This window comes from Hordeum vulgare, chromosome 2H, assembly GCF_904849725.1.
Source record: "Hordeum vulgare subsp. vulgare chromosome 2H, MorexV3_pseudomolecules_assembly, whole genome shotgun sequence".
NCBI lineage: Eukaryota > Viridiplantae > Streptophyta > Magnoliopsida > Poales > Poaceae > Hordeum > Hordeum vulgare.
Window position 1 is genome coordinate 649,500,281 of NC_058519.1, and position 15,169 is coordinate 649,515,449.

General features: G+C 49.3%; 1 protein-coding gene across 1 annotated transcript; it reads right to left on the bottom strand.

The window, feature by feature from the left end:
- Positions 1-2,682: 2,682 nt before the first annotated feature.
- On the bottom strand, positions 2,683-3,822 carry LOC123428384 (two-component response regulator ORR6-like). Its single transcript, XM_045112582.1, has 2 exons — positions 3,458-3,822; positions 2,683-3,364 (listed from the first exon to the last, which is right to left on the bottom strand). Exons 1-2 carry the CDS (start codon positions 3,690-3,692, stop codon positions 3,078-3,080), a joined length of 522 nt encoding a protein of 173 aa, XP_044968517.1. The 5' UTR covers positions 3,693-3,822; the 3' UTR covers positions 2,683-3,077.
- Positions 3,823-15,169: the final 11,347 nt, after the last annotated feature.

The following is a 15,169-nucleotide window of genomic DNA, read 5'->3' on the forward strand; positions in this document are numbered from 1 at the left end:
ACTCTCTTCACATCAATGGTTCTGTTGGTCGATGCTGGCGACCCGTGAGAGGGTTGAACCACCACCCCTCTATTTGATCTACAACAATGCCGATGACGCGAAGGTGAGAGCTGCAACCCCTCCCCTTTCCTCGATGCTGCCAGCGAGGCCCCATCTACAACTGGAACACGTCGGCGTCTCCCTCCCCACTCCTTGGATCTACTACGTCGGTAGGAACCCACCGTCGTGCGTGTGTAGTGCACATTCTTGTTTTGGACACAAGAAAATATCTTCCACATGGCCAGTATTTTACCCAAATCTGGTTCTGGATAAACTTTACCCGGTGTTTATACTTGAGGGACCAAATGTCGTGTGGAATTCCTGATGGCGCGAATGTAGATTTCTCGTAAACTGAAGGAATGTGAACTATACTTCTTCTCTAAAAAAGATACTTTATGCTCTTCTAATTGGCAAGGAAGGAGTAATTATTTTATTAGCCAAAAACTTGTAGATTATTTTGTTTAGCAAACAGTCCAATTCTATGTTCAACTCACGAAGACAATGCTACATCACATAGATGACATTGAAAGAACACGGAAAACAAGGACTATAGATTACCTTTAAAGGTAGTCCATCAAATCGGATACCTTTTGATGGACTACCTTTAAAGCATCTAAAGTCGGATTTTCAAAATCCTTCTTAAACGTTCACAAATACGATCAATTAATGATTAAGAAAAACTAATTTAATTAGATCATTTATATTAGTCCTATACGTCTAGGTTATTCATGAATTTTATATTAAGAACAAAAATATAGATAATATGAGGCTCGCCGACGCCCCTGGATGCAGCCCGTCAGTCCCTCATGTAGGACATGATCCAATCATAAATCATCTTTTTTATTTATATTTTTTTCTTCTTTATTCTCATCAATCACATGTAAGTGATTGAATATATGAAAAAAAAATATTATAATTATATGAACAGATAAATGAGCTCAAAATGGACACGTGACTGAAGCATGATGGGCGTTTGAAGAGACAAATTAGAGATACGTAACAAAAAGATGTTCTTAGAGCATGAGGCCGGAATCAAGCAGCATCAACTGGGGAATTGGTTGTACCCTGTACATACGTACGTGGTACGTAGTTACGTAGCACCGATCGACCTGTGACAAGCAGATACGGTACGTAGGATCATGCGCTCAAAAAAATAAAGATACGGTACGTAGGAAGCAGCAGTACGCTACATACGCGAGACGCGACACCAGCCGTGCGCTCCACGTAGTACGTACGTGCCGCTGTCTTAACTCGGGTACGGCCACGGGCATCAGTCAGCCCGTGCGATCTTGTCCGACTTTTCCTTCTTCCACCCCGAAGATCACACTGGGCCACTACTCACTCTAATGCTAAGTGCTCATCAGTTTATACAGTTCCTATCACAACTTTATGTCTCTGCTTCACGTAGTAGTGAACTAGTGATCCTGACATTTCTCCGCTAGCTGTTTAATGACCACAGGAGCCACTGCCAGCTCTCCACGAGACCCCTGAATTACCAAGAGTTTACCTAGGCCAGGCGTTGTCACTTCCAAAAGTGTGTTAAAATCCAATCTACTGAACCTTTTCTATACTCCTTCCATTTCATAATATAGTGCGTCTTCTTTTTTCGTAATTTAAGTTTGATCATAAATTTAACCAACAACACCGACTGCGACGGGAGTAAAAATTATATCACTGAATTCGTATTGAAAATACAATTAAGTGGTATAATTTTTGCTTTCGTCATAATCGGTTTTGTTGGTTAAATATATGGTTAAACTTAAATCTTAAAAAGTACGGACACACTATGTTATCAAACAAAGGGAGTACTGATTTACCAGGTGAAAATGTTTACCGGTGATAAACAAATGTGAGTATGCGCCTGTAAAAAATATATGTAAAGTCAAGGTGAGATATGCTCACCCAGCAGCACATGAGGAGTACACGGTGAGCTGATGGACTTTTCTTGTTTCAAACCAACAAAACTATTCCAACAAAAAATACATGCATACATACATATCCGACTTTGACATTCCACGAGACGAGACACAGAATCAGATAAAATCAGGACCCGACCTACTAACTAACTAACATAACACACAGCTGCAGCACCAATCCCTGAGATCTTCTCCCTGATCCGTGTTTATTCCCAGTTTAATCCAGCAAGCCAGCCGGACACATGGTGGCCACATACAACGCTCCCTCACCTCACACACCATCTCCAGAATCTGGCACCAGGTAAGCAGATCTCCGGGCAGATCCTTCCACAGCACCCCCCCATTCCCATTCATTACCATATCCTCCATATATGCTCCAGCCTTTGGACTTTGCAGTTTTTTATACGCCGCGTATAACAACAGCTCACCTAAGACCAACCCGGAGCCCATTGTATATGTACAATTACGAGATACGCACGTACGAACAAGATTGTGCTTCTCATCTGATTACAAGTATATAATTGGTATTGATTCGTCGACATCATCACCGGCACAACTCATTCATTAACATTAACAATCAATCATGGAAGATTGCATCCCGTGGCAAACAAAGCATGATTAGGGACACATGTATCAACTGCGTGTGGTGACCATGTGGAGATTGATTAAGGAGGTGGGAGGCAGACGAACGATGATGGGGTTCATTGGTGAGCACACAAGGGATTGGTTGATGCCAAAGAAACTAACTCTGATTATGAAACTGTCAACATGTTTGCTCTGCTCTGATGTGATCTGATGCCATTTCGACATGTAGCCAAGAGGGGAAAGTTGTCTGAATAACATTCATTCAGAAGATTTGCTTTCTTTTGGCTGGATGAATACTCTGTTTCGGTTTTTGTTTCTTGGCATCTCTGAAGCAGAGCACACAAGGGGACGAACTAACATCCTAATCTAATCATCATCATCATCATCATCTCCTAGGACCCCCAAAAAGTTAAGCTGTTGTTTGAGGCGGCAGCGAGCGGATCTATGTCCATGGGAAAGAACACCGAAGAAAAAGAATTGAAAAATCCTACTTAGAATTAATCCTCCTCCGTGGATGGGCGACGCGGTGGTTGATGATCACCGGATGCGGTTGCAGAGGCGGGAGACGTCGGAGGGGCGGACGGGCTTGAGGAGGAAGTCCTCGGCGCCTTCCTCGAGGCAGCGGGTGATGCGGTTGGGCACGTTCTCCGACGACATGATGACGACGGGGATCTCCCGGAGCTCCGACGACTCCTTGACGCGCTTGAGCAGCTCGTACCCCGTCATGCCGGGCATCCAGTAGTCGGTGATGATCATGTTCACGTCCGTGATGAGCCCCAGCCCCAGCAGCTCCAGAGCCCGGGTCGCAGAGTCCACGGTAGTAACTGCAAGCAATACGGAGGAACGTTAGATTAGAACATGTATCGATCGATTGATTTCAACGAGGAGCGCGCGGCAAGGCTGGTTCGGTTCCTCACCTCTGTACTTGGAGCTGCGGAGGATCTTGGCGATGACGGCGCGGTCGACGACGCTGTCGTCGACGGCGAGCACGTGCAGCTCCGCCTGGACCTGGACCTGGACGACGACCTCGTCGGCGTCGGTCATCACCGGCACCACCTTGCGGTCGCCGACGGCGGCGGGCTTCGGCGACGAGGCCACCATGGCGGGCGGCAGGGTCATAGCCGGAGCCTGGGTGGGAGCAGCCGCGGCCATCGATCGATTCAGTCAAAGACAGTCGATCCTCTTCCCCTTCCTCGCCGGAGAAGAAGCAGCAGCAGTAATAGTAGTATGGGAGAGAAGGGCGAAGATGGATGGATGAATGCGTTGGTTGGGTTGGAATTGGGCGCGACGCGCGGCGGTATATATACAGGGTGGGAGGTGAAGAGGAAAATAAATGCGGGGGAAATCCTGCGAGATCTCGAAAGGGATCCTAGGCTCGGGGATCGAGTGAAACCCAGCCCCCCCGGTGGGGCCCCGGCCCGATCCGGGCGCGGATCCGCGGGCCCCGCGGCCCAGCCCGGGAGATCCCCGCCGGGATTTTCCTGCCCCGCCCCGCCCCCCTCGCTTTCGCTTCCCTCCCTCCCTCCCTCCCTGCTCACGCACACACCGTATGCATGCATGCGTATCTCCTTCCCTTTCTTTTTCTCTTGGGCTGTGCTGTGGGCAAGTTGGGAGATCTGCATGCATGGGGCACGCACGCACGCACGCACGCACAAACTGCATCACTTTTTTTTTCTGATGCTGCTGCTGCATCCGGTTGGCTAGGATTTGATTTGGTGTTTGTGATGAAGGGCAGCAGGTGATCCGTACCGGGTGGGGCTCGGGGATTTGCTTGGAAAATTCCGATCTTTTTGGGTGAGCGGCAGGCAAGGGATACGTCGGTCCTGATATCGGAGATGGGATTCGTGAGATCATCTCCGGCCGGCCGGTTCGGTTTGGTTTCCTTCCGTGCATGGAAGGGTCACTTGCCCCTTGCTTGGATACGAGGAGCTCCTGCATCACCGCTGTTGGTCATCCATCTCACACGCCATCTCTTCCTTCCACTCGATCCCACATACGTACGTACGTACGTAACGCACCATCAACGTCGTGCCGTGCGTCCAGATCTTGGGTCGGGTGCGGGGATCGACGACGATGATATCCACCGGATGGACGGACGGACGGACGTCGGTGGCGTGGCAGACTAGTGCTGGTGGTGGTGGTGCTCGTAGGCAGCGGCCCCGGCATGGTAGGGCGGGCCTGAGAGTGAGCGAGTGAATGTCCGTGGCAGAGTACCGCCGGATTCGGACGCTGCTGTACTGCAAAAGGTGATCGGAGAATCGGTTGCGGCAGGCCGTGCGTCTGCACCGCACCACCGCGCTGGGATACCAATGAATGCTATGCTGGTGACGTACGTAGTACCACTAGTACGTACGTGCGACCGTGCTAGGCCGGATACAGGTACCTTCCTCGCTACGCGAACCGTGTTCGCGGCCAGCTCGCTGCTTTCGTGGATGCACATTTTTGTAGTTTCTTGGAGAGAAAACGTAGGCAAACGATTTGCCGAGGATCAAATCAAGCAGTAGGCTGTTTTTTTCTGGTATTGGTTTGTACTACATCCTACGTTTATTCATTTATTTAGGGGTGATAGTGGGTTACAAACCGTAGAAGTGCGTACAGTTTTGTGACTACTAAATAAATCAAGCGGTGCAGTACCTCGCCATGATATTTTGTGATGCACCGCACTACATATTTGAATACGGTTTTTTTTTTTTGCCATGGGAAATCAAACTTTTTTAGGTAAATTGTATTTGTCGAGGTTGCCACGTTTAGTTGGCAAGCATAACAAATCCATCTCAATTTCATTTCTCGTCGAAAATTTGTTGTGCTTAGAAACTGAATTTGCCATCCTTATATCAACTAATGTTGTCATGAAATTTTTTTGAATACCATCGCCGTCTCTTTATTAGATGGTAAAAACTCCGTCGTTTGGTCTAGTGCCACCATGTCTACATTGTCTTATTTGTCATCCTTCTACACCCATCGTCGGCACGCCAAGAGCGAAGCTCGTTACCACTTCTCGGCCACATCACAGTAGGGCAATCTTGTTGAAACCTAGGAGCTTCAAACAAGAAGCATTTGAGAAGTCATCGTTCTAAACCAGAAGCCGCTAACGACGATGTATATAGATCACCATCCTCGATAAGGTGGCACCAAGAGGGTCCTAAGATAATCCCAACTCCATCCAGGCAGAGCAAGGGGCACAAACATCGCAAGTTCTTCCGACGGGGCGACATCGGGCATAAGCTTCACCAAACGAAAAAGGAACCGGGGGATGAAATCACACAAGGTTTTATTCCTCATTGTCGATGGCGCCATCGCCTCACCGCCTCAACCTATACAACTATACTTAGACACCCCGTTTAATAATTCATCAGATTAACCAGTTAACTTGTTGATTAATCCCTACTCATAAGGTCACAAGGTTTTTTTCTTTTCAAAATTCAGTTTTCATGTGCACTGTGGTGAATAAGGATGCAACATCACAACAAGTAGGTACTAGAGGTTGGAGGGCGGAAAAGGGGATGAAAGAATAGGGAGTCGGAAGGAGCTTGGCTGGTGATAGAACATCAACCTCGACAACATGGGCATGCAATTAGCCGATGAAAATGATTGGTGTGAGATCCCATGATTAATGTCTTAGATAGGGCCAGCGGCGAATCAAGCGGGGGGGGGGGGGGGGGGGCTTCGATAGGCTCGAGCGCCCTTCAAAAATCGGAAAAGAAAAATTGGGAGTTTTTACATTTTATACACACAGTTAGATTTGAGCCCCCCTCCTTCATTTTCTTCCAAGATTCGCCATAGGTGGACGAGCAATGTATGATGGCTAGTCGCCAACAAAGTGGACAATGAAGAGACAAAGGTAGATAGAGAATGCATATAAGTCGGTGCGTGAACTAGGTGAAAGGCAGTCGACGTTGGCGACCGGAGAAGAAGGAAAAGGGCAATGTCATTCAGTAAATTTGTAACGTGTGGCAAAATTGCAAATGATGTTCCGTCATTGCCATTAATGATTTTACTTGTCGGTTGGGTTTTCATCTAGTATAAGTTTCAGTAGGCATTTTATGCCTGAGTTAGACAATTCAGAACTAAATTAATACCCGGTTGACAATGTTGCTCATAGAAAGTAGTGGTTATTCAGAAAAAAAATCTTGTACATATACCAACGTCAAATTGATGGTTCCTGGTGGCGACTAAAGTTTTCACAAATTAGCTAGTAAATCCGATAGTTTTATTAGTTCGTGATATCTGTTTTTATCCCTAAAAAATAAAATTAATTCTTATGTTTTCCATTTTCGTGTTATATATGAGGTTTAGAATTGTTTATTGGCTATGTCCCTACATTGGAATAGTTTCTTTTAGAATGCGAACTTAAATACTTGAGAAATGTAATAGTGACCTAAATGCTCTTATGTTTCTTTTTGGATGGAGCAGTTACCAAGACTTGTCCTTGAAGAAAAAAAAAGTACTTTGGAAAATAATTGTGAAAAAGAAAAAGAATGTCTTTGTTTTTGGTTGCTGACAACGCCTTTCTGTGGAAACGGTCACCGTCCTCCCCATTTGCTACAATTCTCGACCGCCGGGGCGATTGCGTACGTCTACCACGTACATGCATATCTGATCGGATCTTCAGTATCGTTGAAAATCAAGCTGAAGCCCAACCAACCACTGTCTGGATGTAAACCTGCATTGACCTGGCCCCATTTTTGTAATCCTTGTGCACGCCACGGTCAGGTGTAGTGGTGCCGGCGTGTGATGTAGTAGTCATCAAAGGTTGAAGAAGAATAACGGAAACCGGCTTAGAATAATACTGTAATTAGGCAGGTTATATAATTGGGGCGTGACCAATCAGTGAAGTCCACTGCTTTGTCTGTGCGCATCTCGCTCACATGGGACGGGAGCTGCGATGTACAGTACGTAGGTGATTTTATTCCTTAGAAAAATGGGCAGCACGCAGCTTCCGGTGTTGACGGACACCCAAATCTCTTTGCCTGATCCATTTGGTCAGTGGTACGGTACTAGTACACGCCAGATCGTGAGCAGAAGAATGCTTCTGTAAACATGGGACAGGCGGAAGAGGATATCTGCGTGCAAACCGGGGATGATATGATCAGGTATGTATTCAGGTTGGACATGATCTCTTTGGCATGTGGACGAACGCGTCCAGTGGATGCATGCAGTCCTCCAGCCTTGTCATATGCAGAGGAAAGATAATAAGATAATTAAAACCGGAAGAATACTACCGTCCTACGTAGGGTGTATCTTGTGCTGTTCATCTGAACTCAAACTTAAATGTAAAAGATGACCATTTCTGCTGGCAATGGTCATGGGGGGCAGCTGCAGCCGCGGCCAAATCTGTCGCTGTGGAGAAATAGATTCGGCGATGGATGTGAACGCCAGCGTAGCACGTTTGGACACGCCCGCCCACTGCATAGGTGCGTGGTGTGTGTACACATCAACACATGCATCGCTTTATAGCTAGTTTCCACCTTCATTTTCCTGAGTCGGATACTGGCGATCCTTGGCCCTGTGGTTGAACGTGTAAAGCTCCAACTTGCTGTACTACTACGTCGCCTCCAACGACAAGACGAACAATTCGCTTTTTCGCATAGGCATTCATCCATTCATTCACTCGCACGCACAAGTTCGAACGGACCACGGACAAGAGGTATTCCATCGCCTGCAACATGCATGTCACGCCGAATCAAGATATATACGTAGTAAAGCACACAGTAAACAAAAGCGCTTTGGTGACGGGAACTGTGCAGTATTTTATGCTATGCTGGCAAAGCAGGCCCCGTTTGGGTCGAGGATCTCCCGAATCCTCGATTTGGCGCGAGCAATGCGAGGACGTGACCTGGAGATACGCTGATCTGGAAGGGGCTGCCGAGTTGCCATGGAAAGCGAGTAAGATTCGTTCCCAAAGCTGGCCGCGGCGCCCGGTTCAAGATCGGCGTTATTTGTGGGAGCAGGATAGCCCCACCGTCAAGAGATCGGCCCGCATAGCCATAGGTCCAATTCCAATGCACGATGACGTCTGTTTTATCCGTTTGGATAGGGCACCGTCCGATTTTTTGCCGTACGCGTCTACTTACGCAGTCATCATAAGGTCTCGTTTGGTTAAGGGAGATTGAAGAGGTTTTGAGAGGAAAATTTTCGGAAGGATCAGAAATCCCACAGATCCTCGGGCGCCCATTTGATAGGAGAAGTTTGCTTAGCCCAATCCCTTCCGTTCCCCTTCAATCTCTTCCTATCCATGTGTTCCAAAACCCTCCTCGGGGGACTAGTGGAAGCAAAACCCCCAGGATTTGAGAGGATTGGGTGGAACAAATGGATTCATCCAATCCCCTGAAATCCCTCCCTCTCAAAACCTCCTCAATCCCCCTTAACCAAATGAGGCCTAATTAAGTTATGTCTTCATCATCCGATGGACAAATTAAGTTATGAAAAAACATATATTCATCCTCATTATTCATCATTGTACGTTGTGAGCAAAGTGTCAAACACCTTGTAGTCGTGGTGGAGATGTGGATGGGAAGAGCTCCTCGAGCTCCCTCCACAAGCAACATGCAAGGTTGGCGTTGACGGATGGTGTCGTGTGGCATGCACCGCCTGTCGGAAGGTGTTGACATTGACGGCGTCATCGACGGCTGTTGCTTCTCTCTTCATTGGAAGAGCCACGAAAATCGGCGAAAACTCCGTCGAAGCGCTTGCGCATGCCGGCTATGGCATGGGGTCGTCATGGTTTTGGCAGCCTGCCAAGAAAGCGAGAAGGTGGCCGAGAAAAATGGGTATGGGCAGTGGCGGCGCTGACGCGCGCGCGCGGGGGGGGGGGGAACAAAAAAAGGGACGTCTCTCCCATCAATGGGTAGGCTTGGGCAAAACGACGACGCGCTCTGTCCGCCCGCGAGCTGTCCGTTTCAACGCAAACATGGTCTAGATTTAAGCCGAAAATGAGTCGAAAACAAATATCTATCCATTTTGCTTCCACGGGTTGAACCCTATTTTATGTCCGTTTACTCGTAAACACGATCGGATCATTTAGAGCAACTCCAACATGTCAACCTAAACGGACACGCATTTTGTCCGTTTATCGTCAGTTCGGGTCGGCCAGACGGACGTACGCCTCAACATTTTTATATGTGTCAGCTTGAGCGCCTAACGAGAGGCGGACCCAAATTTGTCCGCATAGAAAAAATAACATGTCGTAGAAATAAACATTATTAAACATTACTCGCCGGTCAACCGCCGGCCAAAGTCCACTTAAACCTAATTAAACATTAATTAAAATAGAAAATAGTCTGCGCCGGCACACTGCCATAGACGTCGCCGGCCTTGCCCTTGTCTTTGACGTTGCCATTACCGTTGGTGAGGTCGATGAAGACGGGAGCCGGGTCAGCCCACACGAACGCCGCTTGATACGCTGCGAGGGAAGCCTCCTCCTCAAGCTGCAGTGCCTCCGCGTCGCGGCACAGCTGCTGGTCCCAAAGCATCTGTCGCTCCTCCTCTACGAGCTAGTGCGCCTTCCAACGCTCAAGGTGTGTCGCCTCCTCCTCCGGCGTCACGACGTAGTGGACCGGAGGCGCGCTCACCCACTCGTACAGTTCGCCGGTCCACGTGTATGACTGCTCCGACCAAGTGGGTGGAGGCGACGAGCGCTTCCGCGTCGGCATGGGCTCCGACTCCGCCTTGGGCTCGACGATGGGCAGCGACGGCGGTGACAGAGGTGGTACGAAGAGCGGGGCATGGACGGAGTCCCCTGCCGTCGACAAGGCGAGGGCTTGCTTCATCCCATCTCATTGGGACTCCTCGATCCTGCTCGCCTCCAGCGCCTGCTGCACGACGCGCTCGAGGGCGGCTTGGTACGCCGCCTATTCGTCCTCCTTGTGTGGCAGAACCTGAGGCGGCAGCATAGCAACGTCATGGTCGATGTGGACGCCCCGACGGCGCTCCTTCCCTTGCTCGAGCGCGAACCAGCGCTTCCAGTTGCGGGAGTCTCGCGAGTAGGCATGCATCTGCCGCTGCTCCGGAGTGAGGGCCTCGCGACGCCGGTGAACCTCCTCGGCATGCGTCCGCGCCGAGCGTGGTACTGCCGGAATAGGGATCCACTGCGCATCCAGATGCTAGTCGTGAGGCAGGGTGACATCCGGATACTGCACTGACCGGCAGTACTTACAGTGCCACCCCGCATGGTGGACTGGTATGTACAGGCGCTGCCGCTAGAGTGGGGAGTCGAGTCTAGCACGCGGTGGCGGAGGAGCTCGCCCCGGCGAGCCGTGGGAAGAGCTCACATCGGCGGACAGCTTCCGACTCCCCTTGCCATTGAAAAACTCCATGATGGTTTAGGCTTGCTAGGGTTCCTGATCGACGGCGAGGGAGCATCGCATGGACAGATATGGACGGGGGTTGGAAGTGGATGAGGCCGCCCCCACCGGAGCCTTGCATAAAAAGGACGGGCACACACACCGTCCACACACCGTCAGGCGGGTCTCTAGGTAGGTGTTGGCATTTAATAAGACATGGTTGATGGTTGGGCGACCGACAAGTAGGACCGCGACACGCATCGAGGGAACGCACGACGCTTCCGCGTCGCGTCCGTACCGATCCATTTCAGACGTAATTTCTGAATGAAAATTGATCAGCGCGGCAGATGATATGCACACAGATGTTGAAAATGAATCGATGTGTTGGACAGCTCCTAATGAACGTGGGTAGACCAAATAGGTCGCCCCGTTGGTCTTAGGTTCTAGCGTTGGAGTTAGCCCTAAACCGTGCCCGTGCCCGTGCCCGTGCCCGCTGGCTTCATGGGTCGGTAGCTCTGGCTCTGATATTTATGGTACGTACCGCTCGCACTGTAGAAGTATCATCCATGCCTTGGTTGATCATGTCGCGCGGGCGTATCGTGGCACGTCGTGGCGCGGTGGCAAGTCACGGGCGTGTCCGTCGGCATCGGCGCGGCCCCGGCCGACGCCAGCCATGCAGGGCCTGAGCCGCCGGCCAGAATCTCCCATCTCCCGAATCTTCGGTTTTCGTTGGATCACCACCGTTCGTTCGTCTTGTCTGCATCAATCTTCTTGGAGGGAAAGAAGAAAAACAAAAACGTGAGCACGATGCGTCCTCCTCCTAGTCCTAGTCCCAGCTACACATGCTACGTACCGCCACAGGCCGGCCGCTTCCAGATTTCCGGCGCGGGAGATCGACGGTCATCTCGACCGAACGTACTGTGCGTGCGTCACTAAACTGCCCGCTACACTTTTTTTTTGAGCAGAAACTGCCCGCTAAACTGAATCAACAATCATAGGCTGCATAATGAATTCACGACCTCCACTCAGCAGTGTCCGCTAATGAATTCACGTATTCTGAACGTAATCAGACACTAATATTTTCTCGAATGGGACCCCGTCACTTGGAATTTTATTCTCTGGAAAAATGGATGTCAACTTCCCGCAAAAAAAAAAAAAGGATGTCAACAGCGAAGGGAAGGACGAGATCGATATCTCCGCTCCACGCCATTGACCAGCTAGAATATCTTTTTAAATATCTGCAGAGAATCCCCAGAGTATACTTAGTAGTACAATCTATATCGTGGTGTCACACCCGATAGCAGCACAGGCTCCTCTTCTTTTCCCGGTTCCTTGAGAATATCTTTCACGAAATAAACAGTTCCTTCTTCTTTTTCTCCTTCTTCCTCTTTTTTTATCATGCTTTCTTATGGTAAGTCCCCACTTTATATTGAATTAAAAGAAGTTCGGAATGTCGTCAGCTATCGCATCCAGAATGCAATCTGGAGGCAACCCCTGCCAAACCTTAGCGGAGAATACATTTGAGCAACGGGCAGGGCACGCACGCCGTCGTCTCGGTCGTCTGCTAATTCCATATGTCGAGGTGCCTTGTCAAAAATAAAGTAAAAAAATTAAAAAATCTATGTGCATTCTCAAATAATCAGCCTCTACGTACGTAGTTGCCTCACACTTGCTTGCGTCCACCATGCACGTATCCCGGCGGATTTGATCTGGGCGTTGATACTGGAGTGTTTCTCACCGGTCACGTTGAAAAGATCAAGCCCAACAACCGTGTGGGCGTGCGTCCGGATGTAAGCCTGCATTGACAATCCTGCATTTTTCTTCTCCACTCGTCCACGCCTTGTCGCCTGCAGAAACAAAGAAATTGGAACGCTTGCTTGCCTGGTTTGTTTTTCACACAGGCAGGCGGTCCCTTGTGCCGGTCGACACTGTCGGGTCGTCCGAACCGAACACGACCTGCTGCCAATCTTGCTCACATGGAGGTTCTTGCTTGGACATACTGTATGCGCTTGTTGTGTGTGCCAAGCAGCTAGCATCTGCAACTTGGCTCGAGGATTCGCTTTCTTCCAAAGGCACTGCGAAAGCCTTGCCGGTTTTGGAAGCCGAGAACCGTATCCGCTTTTCCTCGGCCTACGTGCTCTTCCTGCAGGGAAATGGATACATATATACTGCAACTAGCAGTAGTAGGAGTACAATCTATTGGCAAGTTGCGCGTCGGAATAATCGTCGGGGAAAGGGAAGAGCACGCAGCCAAACGTGAACGGATCTGAGACAGGGAGTATTTTGCATCCCGGCAACATGCATGGCACGCTTTGCTTCCCGAAAGCGCAGAAAGAAAGCGCTTTGCTGACTGACGGGACGGGGAATCGTATCGTATCCTCTGTTGCCCTATGAGATGAGCCTCGTTTGCCGAGAGGATCGGATCCTCGCCTGGCACGACCAAAGAGATGACTGAATGCCCAGCTCCAAAACCCCTTAACGCCTTGTTTGGCAGGAAGGTGTTGGAAGGATTGTGGAGGTTTTTTTTTAAAGAATTGGGTGAATCCCTTTCTTCCACCCAATCCTCTCAAATCCTCTTAATTGTCAAATCCCTCAGCCATGAGACAAGGTTTCTGAACCCCGTCGCATGCAAAAACCACTATGAAGGGAGTGGAGGCACATGATGACTACTTCAAGCTCACAAGGGATTGTTACGGTCAACTCTCTTTCTCTACCAAGCAAAAGTGCACGGTTGCTATGAGGATGCTTGCACTTGGTACTGCGGCAGATGTCGTTGGTGAGATGGTCAGTATCGGGGAGAGAGCATGTTTGAAGACTACTGTCAAGTTTGCCCGTGCTGTGGTGGAGGTTTTCGGAGCAGAGTATCCGAGAGAGCCAAATGCACAAGACACAGAGAAGTTGTTGGCTATTGGAGAGGCCACAGGCTTTCCAGGAATGCTCGAATAAATCGATTGCATGCATTGGCAATGGATGAATTGCCCCAAAGGTTTGCAAGGAATGTATAGAGGTCACACAAAAGAGGCCACCATCATACTAGAGGCGGTAGCATCACATGACTTATGAATTTGGCATGGTTTCTTTGGAATGCCCAATTCTCACAACGATATCAACGTGGTTCAACGATTGCCAGTGTTCAGGAGGCTTTGCAACGGGGAATCACCTCCGCGAACTACACCGTCAACGGTCGACACTGCACCATGGGATACTATCTTGCCAATGACATATATTCTTAATGGGCTGCATTTGTAAAGACCATATCTGAACCACATGGCAAAAAACAAAAGCACATCGCAATAATGCAGGAAGAAGCTAGGAAGGATGTGGAGAGCGCTTTTGGAGTTCTGCACGCGCGTTGGGGAATTGTTTGTGGGGCTGCAATGATGTGGGGACAAGAAACTTTGTGCCAGGTGATGACATGTTGTGTTATTTTGCACAATATGATCTTCAAGGTTGAGGGTGATGGTGTAGCCCAAACCAATGATTTTGAAGCACCTCGAGAACAAGTTTAAATCCCAGAAGATCAAGATGCAATGCAGCTTATGAATTTTCTGAAGATGCATCAGAATCTCCAAGATCATCACGTGCACATGCAACTATTCAATGAGGTGGTGGACCATATGTTTACCCACAATAGAAATCAAAGAGCAGATGACTGATTGTGCATTTCAAATAAAATTGATGTAAACACTTCTAATGTTCGGTACCAACATTTGTTTTAGGTGCGACGTTTATTATCGGATACTCGACATGCATGGCATTGTATGGAATTGAGAGTCCGGACATGAGGTACGTGGATGCACGGAGCGAAATATGAGGGACCGCCCGGATGCGTCCGCGGGCATGCCCGCGCGCATCCCCGGGCGTATAGGGGTCCGGATTTGCCAAGTCCGGTTGTAGTTGCTCTTATGTAGCCACCCGCGTAGTACTAATTATGCGGGCGGCGCGGTCACGGGCGTGTCGGCATTGACGCGCCCCCCGCCGACGATGATGTAGGCTTGGAGCGCCGACCAGATTGGTCCTTGATTTTCGATCGCTACCTTTCGTCCGCCTTGTCGGCACCAAGGTTTTAGAGCATCTACAGCGAGACCCCTCAAACGCGCGTAAAACGCCCAACTAGGCCCCTCATATCCATCTTAAACACCCGAACTGACCTACACCCTCATATCAATCTCAAATATGAGGACGATATGAGGGCTCACGGACGCGCGCAGGCATGCCCGCTTAGTCCCTCACGTCGGACGCGACATCACCCCGGACCACCTTTTCTCTTTCTCTACTCATTCTTTTTTCTTTCTTTCCCTTCTTCTCCATCAATTACGTACAAGTGACCGGACATATGGGAGAAAT